The 7938-nt window shown below is 39.1% G+C and overlaps 1 protein-coding gene across 1 annotated transcript; it reads left to right on the top strand.

Moving 5' to 3' along the window:
* Window positions 1-6758: 6758 nt before the first annotated feature.
* Window positions 6759-7691, top strand: LOC125283809 (olfactory receptor 7A5-like). Its single transcript, XM_048227237.1, has one exon. The coding sequence runs from the start codon at window positions 6759-6761 to the stop codon at window positions 7689-7691; it is 933 nt and encodes a 310-aa protein (XP_048083194.1).
* The last annotated feature ends 247 nt before the right edge of the window (window positions 7692-7938 follow it).

The following is a 7938-nucleotide window of genomic DNA, read 5'->3' as shown; positions in this document are numbered from 1 at the left end:
CTCCTTTCTCTCTCTTTTTTAAAAGAGTGTGGGTAAGGGTTTGTCAATTTTGTTTGTCTTTTCAAAAAACCAGCTCTTGGTTTCATTGAATTTTTCCATTTTTTGTCTCTGTGTCATGTATTTCTGCTCTGATTTTTATTATTTCCTTTCTTTTACTCACATTGGCTTTGTTCTTTGGGAAATAGTACTTTGAATATAAAATTAGTACCTGATAGTGATTAAGAGCAGATGTACCAAATGTGAATTGCCTTAATTTAATTTCATTGATACAATATCCATATACACACTTTGCTTTCTTTATAGTTGAAGATATATCTGCCATCACTCTTCAATGTGGATCAGCTATACCAGTGTTCTATATCCTACCTAAGCCATGCTCCACTAGACTTTTACCTTTTAGTTATATCACTGAAGTATGATTATATATATAATAAACTGTACCTATTTAAAGGATACAGTTTGACACTTGTGGTGAGCACAGCATAACATAAAGAGTTGTTGGCTGAAGCACTATGTTGTACACTGGAAACTAGTGTAACACTGTGCATCAACTATACTTTAATAAAATAATATTTTTTTAAATAATGTATACAGTTTGTTGCATTAAAGGAGTTGGACAAAATTTAGGAGAATATTCTGAATGATTCTGTTTGTATGTAATTCCAGAAAGTGCACAATAAGCTTTAACTACTTGATTCTATAACTTATGAAAATTTAATGCTTCTGAGCCTCAGTTTTCTTATTTCTGAAGATAAATGGGATAATAAAACTAATTTCAGAGGGATACTGTAAGAATAAACAAACGTGGGGTCATATTTTGTAGATTCCTAAGAAATTGTTCAGTGGGGAGGTTTATGATATATGTGTGTGGGTGTTTATACAAATTTTTCATTCATGTAAATATGGACACTCATATGCACACACACAGACTCATTATTACATGATCTTTTTATCACAAGGAAACCTGAGAGAAAGTGAGAAAATATATGAGTGAAAAGAATGAACATTTGGATAAATATGCATGTAAAATTATGAAGAAATTTGGACCCAAATATTTAAAATAGAACAGGTGGCATTAATGATTCAATTTCTCTGCCTTAGTGTCGGCGAGTCAGCACGGTTCATGGCATGGGAGATTTTTCTGTACCAGCTATTTGGGTTGAACAACTCCAAAGTGACTTCAGATTCCTTGTTCTACTTAAAGTGGGATTTCAATACCAAAAATCCTTATCCAAGATAATATAAAGGAAAGAGATCCAAGGCTGAATTCATTTCCCTTCAACAAAGTGTTATTGGATAAATGTTAAGATTAGATTTTTGTTGTGATTGTAACAAATGACCATGCTGCTTCCTTAAAACAAATCAATTTATTTTCTGATATTTCTCGAAGTCAGAAGTCTGAAATAGGTCTCCATGGGGTAAAATCACTCTATCTGCAGAGAGGAGTTCATCCTGGAGGTCTGGGGAGAATAGGTTTTCTTGCCTATTCCAGCTTTAGATCCACCTCTACTCCCTGACTCATGTGCCCTCCCTTTATCTTCAAAGCCAGCAACATAGCATCTGGAGATCTCTCTCTGACTCCAGGTCTTCTGCCTCCCTCTTCCACATTTGGAGAATGCTTGTGACCTATTGAGCCCACCTGATTATCAGAATAACTTTTTCTTAGGGTCCGCTGACTAGCAAGTGTTAATACCATTTGCAATTTTAATTCTCTGTTGTCATGACACAACACATAATCACAGATTCTATTGATTATGATGTGGAAATCTTTTGGGGACGTTATTCTGCTACTAAAAGTCTTTTTCAGAGGTATATTTGATATCAACTCAGGGGCCCTCACCTTGAAGAATCAAAAACAGAATTTATTTCAGACTGCAAGTTCACTACTGAGACTTTTCTTTCCAAACCACACATGAAGAGGATCACTTGGCTTATTTATTAACATCACCCCAAAGCTATAAATGGTAAAGTAAACCCTCAACTAAATAAATTCAATATCATCTCAAGGTTAAGGGACAGTGCAAGGAGGTTAGACCTCTGGAAGGTAGGCAAGTTCATGACAATGAGAAACACAAAACTAGATTCACCTGAGTTCTACTCTGGTCTCCCAGGAACAGAGTCTCAGCAGGAAAAGTTTCCTTTCTGTCCAGACCAGTGGCCCACAGGGAATGAAGTGCTCTGAGGAGGGAGTAACAATGGAAACAGCGCTTAATGAGCAGACACGGGGAGCTGTAAATATCTCCTCTGCTGTAGAACGTCAGCACATGGATCCTTGGACTGGCCGGGACATGGTTGTTGCTTTTGGGTTCCTAAGTCTGGCTGGGGGACCCATGCTTCACTGCTTCCTGCTGCCCTGTCTGGGAACAGAGGTTCGGTCTCCATCATCAACCACCAAGGGAGGAATCGGCACCTCCACACGGAGACTTTCATCTTATAGACCCCTCCAGGTGAGTCTGAGAGCTCAGCAGGTATTTCAGGAAAGGGTCAGAGAGAATGGAACCTGAGAACATGTCCTGAGGTCACCTGAGACGAGATAGACTCATTTATAACTACTTATATAATGTGTTCAAAAGAGAAGTGTCCTTCGGACTCAGCAATACAGGCATCATTGTTGATGACACGTGGTGTGAGTGGAAGTGCAGTTGGATGCGGAGGGGGAGGGAACGGGAGGACCTAAAGTGGTTCCAGTGACATTAGAACATATTCAAGGAGTTTGTGCTAAGGGAGCAGGAAAACAGAGTATTGGGCTTAGAGGCATGTGCGGTGAACTTTTAAAGATGTGATGTTTTTGAGCGTATTCTGTATTTATAGAAAGCCCCAGACCCATGCAGGTAACTGTTCCCTTGCAACAGCAGTTCCTGAGACATACATTTCGCATGCAAAAAGGGATATGCTAATTGCTTTACTTTGTAATACTTCATTACCAAGAGGCGTGGAAACCATGGCGACTTTGTGAGGTAGATGAAACTCAGGCAAATCTCTTCACCAGTGATAATCACGTATTTGCTCACAGAAAGGAACTGTACTGTAAGCTTTTTACATATACTGAGGTAGGCTGTCTGCCACCCTAGGAGGAAGGGTGCTGCTATCTCCAGTATTTGAGTGAGGATGTTCACGTTTGGAACAGATTGGTTGTCTCTCCCAAGCTTAAGCATTTTATATGTGGTAGATCTGACATTCAATACCCAGTTGTCCGATTTCAAGAGTTTTGCATTTAAATCTTTAGGGAAAGTCTTTTATTATTTTATCTTTAAAAATCCCCTTCTATTGTCCTATATTGTGTATTTTCTCTTGTAAATTGCAGTTTATTCCCTTCGCACTTTTTTCTCCTAGAGAGATATTCAATTAGTAAAATGTTTTGCTATCTTAAAAATACCACTCCATTCATATTTAGATATATTATTATTTTTCTGCATTGTTAATCATCCTGGGCAGCAAGGGGATGTGGACTGGGGCTGGAATGCTGCCAGAACCAGGGAGGCTTTCTGCTTATCAGTCTCTCAGGGACCTCCTGAGCTTATTAGATCTCCTTTACCTCTTGCGTCCATTTCTTTCCTCTTTGTGTTTTTTGAATCATTTTTTAAAGTTTATTTAAATGCAGGACACAATGTGATCTGATTAAAATGGAGCCCAGTGTTTTTACGTCCAGTAGAGGCTTTACTAACTAGATTTTAAGTACTGTTCACACAGTCTTCAGGGTAAAGGTAATCTCGTGTTGACAGCTTGCCTTCTACCACTTCCTTCAACAGTATTGTGGCTAAAGGCAGGAAAAGCATGAGAGTAACATAGCAGCAGGAGGCCATACTGTACTGTGTTCATGTGTGAGCCAACGATGTGTGTGTGTGTGTGTGTGTGTGTGTGTGTGTGTGTGTGTTGTGGGGCATGAGCAGTCCTCAGGGCAATGGTACCCGAGTTCATATACTCCAATATGGGACCCTTAAATGCCAGAGTGTTCACCAACAGATGGAAATAAGGAAGGGATCTATCCCTATTTACAGAATACCTTGGAACACAATTAATAAGAAGCAAAGAACAGCATGTGAAGGAAGGACTCCCTGTGTCTTGAAGTCCCAACAGTAGCAGGAAAGCCACCTCGGTCCTCAACATTCTCTGCCACCACCTGTCATCTCTCTCCCCTTGCTCATTCCCTCAGCACACTGACTGCATGTTGAGATCTGCAGATCTGCAGTAAGTGTCTTCTGTGGGGCCTTTGCTCTCTTTTCCCTCCTGGGCAAACATCTCCCCCAGATATCCTCCTGCTTTCTGCTCAGTCTTTCTGGAACCTCTGTTAAAATGTCACCTTCTTTGCAGGTGTTCCTGAACTCCTATTAAAATTTAGCACTGTCCCCATTCAGTGCTTTTTATGCTGACTTTTTCTCCCCTTTATAGCACCTGTAACTCTCTGACATGTATATGATTTATATATATTTATATGTATAAATACATGTAAATATATATGTGTATGTGTATTCTTTCTCCATAATTGGATTGTATGGAATTTTCTTATTTGTTTTTCCAAGTTTTTATTTAATTCCCATTAGTTAACATACAGTGTGATAGTAGTGTCAGGTGCAGAATGTAGTGATTCCGCACTTCCATACATCACCTGGTGCTCATCACCACAAGTGCCCTCCTCCATCCCCATCATCTATTTCTCCCCCCATCCACCTGCCTCCAACAACCCTCAGTTTGTTCTCTATAGCTAGCAGTCTCTTTCCTGATTTGCCTCTCTTTTCTCCTCCCCCCCCCCCGTGTTCATTTGTTTTGTTTCTTAAGTTATGGAGTTTAAGAAACAAAACATGAGTGAAATCATATGGTATTTGTCTTTCTCTCGCTGACTTATTTCACTTAGCAGACTATGCGCTAGCTCCATCCTGGTCATTGCAAATGGGACGATGTCATTCATTCCTTTTAATGTTTGAGTAATATATATATATATATATATATATATATATATATATATATATATGCCATGTCTTTTTTATACATTCATCAGTCGGTGGACATTTGGGCTCTCTCCATAGTTTGGCTACTATTGATAATGCTGCTATAAACATTAGGGTGCATGTGCTCCTTTGAATTAGTAATTTTGTACACTTGGGTAGATACCTAGTGGTGCAACCTACAGAATGGGAGAAGATATTTGAAAATGACATATAATAAAGGGTTAGTATCCAAAATATATACAGAAATTATCAACCTCAACACCCAAAAAACAAATAATCCAGGTAAAAAAAAAAAAGTGCAGAGATACGAATAGACACTTCTCCAAAGAAGACATCCAGATGGCTAACAGACACATGAAAAGATGCTCAGCTTCACTCATCAGCAGGGGAATACACATGAAAACTACAATGAGGTATCACCTCAAACGGTGAGAATAGGTAAAATTAACAAAAGAATCAACAGATGTTGGCAAGGAAGTGGAGAAAGGGGAACCCTCTTGCATTGTTGGTGGAAATGCAAGCTGGTGCAGCCACTCGGGAAAACAGTATGGAGTTCCTCAAAAAGTTAAAAACAGAACTACCATATGATCCAGCATTTGCACACCTAGGTATTTACCCCAAGATGTATGAAGTTTTCTATCTCAACACCCTTTGCTCTTTGCCTAGAAAATGTCAGCACTCAACATACATCCCTTAAATGCAGGAAAGCATTTCTCATTAAAATTATACTATATCACTTCTTAGGGAAAAGGCTGAATGGACAGGAATTTCTAATCAAAGATGTTAGGTAACTTTTCGTAAATGGGATCAGATCTGTAAAATTAATATATATAGAAATATATATATATAGTAATATATATAGAAATAATAATATATAGAGAAATATATATCTTAATTTCAAAATATTAATTTTAGCATGTCACTCTGTTAACAATGCCCATTTGCTACAAGTCAAAACTACAATGAGGTATCATCTCAAGCTGTCAGAATGGTTAAAAAAAATCCACAAGGAACAACCTTTATTGTTGAGATATGGATAAAGGGAACCTCCTTGCCCTGTTGTATGGAATGCAAACTGATATAGCCACTATTGAAAACAGTATGGAGGAGTCTCAGAAAGTGAAAAATAGGACTACCCTATGATCCCATAATCACTGCCAGAGAATACAAAGTACCCAAAGAATACAGAAATACAAATTCAAAAAGATAACATTTACCAGCATTATCTATAATAGCCAGACTGTGGAAACCATCCAAGTGTTCACTGACTGATGAACGGATAAAAAAGAAGTAGTATATGTATACAAAGGAATAATACTCAGCCATAAAAAAGAATAAAATATTGTTGCAACAATGTGAAAGGAACTAGAGTTTATTAGGATAAACAAAATAAATCAGTCAGAGACAGATGATTACCATATGATTTCAGTGATATGTGGAATTTAAGAAACAAAACAAATGATCATAGGGGAAAAGAGAGAGAGAGAGGAAACCAAGACACAGAGTCTTAATTCTAGAGAACAAACTACTGGTTATCAGATGGGAGGTGGGGGGGGGGGATTGGATGAAATAGATTGTGGGGATGAAGGAGGGTACTTGTGATGAGCACAGAGTGATGTATGGAAGTGTTGAATCACTAAATTCTGTACATGAAACTCATATTGCACTGTATGTTAGCTAATTGGAATTTAAATAAAAACTTAAAAATTAAAAATAATAAAGGGTAATAAATAAATGAAGACCATAGGTTTGAAAATTATCATTTTGTTTTTTTTTTTCTTTTTTTGCCTTCCTGGTAGTCATCTCCACCAAATGAAATCATGCAATGATACACAAATGTCAGAGATTCTTCTTCTAGGCTTTTCACAAGAGCCAGAACTGCAGTCCCTCATATTTGGGCTTTTCCTCTCCGTGTACCTGATCACTGTGTTTGGAAACCTGCTTCTCATCCTGGCCGTCAGCTCTGACTCCGACCTCCACACCCCCATGTACTTCTTCCTGGCCAACCTGTCCTTTGCAGATATCTGTTTCACCTCCACCACCGTCCCCAAGATGCTGGTGAACACCCAGACTCAGAGCAAAGTGATCACTTATTCAGGCTGCATCACACAAATGTATTTTTTCATGCTTTTTGCAGGATTAGAAATCTTTCTACTGACTGTGATGGCCTATGACCGCTTTGTGGCCATCTGTCACCCCCTGCACTACACGGTCATCATGAACCCCTGGCTCTGTGGACTGCTGGTTCTGGTGTCCTGGATCCTGAGTTTCTTGCATTCCTTGTTAGAAAACTTACTGGTGTTGCAGCTGGCCTTCTGTACAGACTTGGAAATCCCCCACTTTTTCTGTGAACTCAATCAGGTCATCCAACTTGCATGTTCTGACACTTTTATTAACAACTTGGTGATTTATTTTGCAACTGCTCTGCTGGTTGGGGGTCCTTTTGCTGGGATCCTTTACTCTTACTCTAAGATTGTTTCCTCCATACATAGAATATCATCAGCTCAAGGCAAGTATAAAGCATTTTCCACCTGTGCATCTCACCTCTCAGTTGTCTCCTTATTTTATTGTACCAGCCTAGGAGTGTACCTTAGCTCTGCTGCTCCCCAGAGCCCCCACGCAATTGCAGTGGCCTCGGTGATGTACACGGTGGTCACCCCCATGCTGAACCCCTTCATCTATAGCCTGAGGAACAGAGACATAAAGAGGGCTCTGAAAAGAATCATTGGGCTTCCAGTGATGTAAAGGCCAATCATTCTGGGTCTGAAGAAGTGCCCCTGATTGTACGGCTCAAGCTTCAGAGCCAGGAACTGTCATTCTTCTGTCAGGCTGTGAAAGTAGAATAGGTTCCTTTTATTTATTTCCTGGCATTTTCATTTGTTTGAATTCAACTTCTCCATGCATTTAAGTAACTCACTTTATTAGGCTTCTGCTCTGTCTGATATACAGACAGTTTTCCTCTTTGTCCATTTCCTACTTTTTCGAAGATTTT

The sequence above is a fragment of the Ursus arctos genome, unplaced genomic scaffold, assembly GCF_023065955.2.
Source record: "Ursus arctos isolate Adak ecotype North America unplaced genomic scaffold, UrsArc2.0 scaffold_14, whole genome shotgun sequence".
Taxonomy (NCBI): domain Eukaryota; kingdom Metazoa; phylum Chordata; class Mammalia; order Carnivora; family Ursidae; genus Ursus; species Ursus arctos.
The sequence above is the reverse complement of the archived record's forward strand: the minus strand, read 5'-3'. Positions and strand labels throughout refer to the sequence as shown.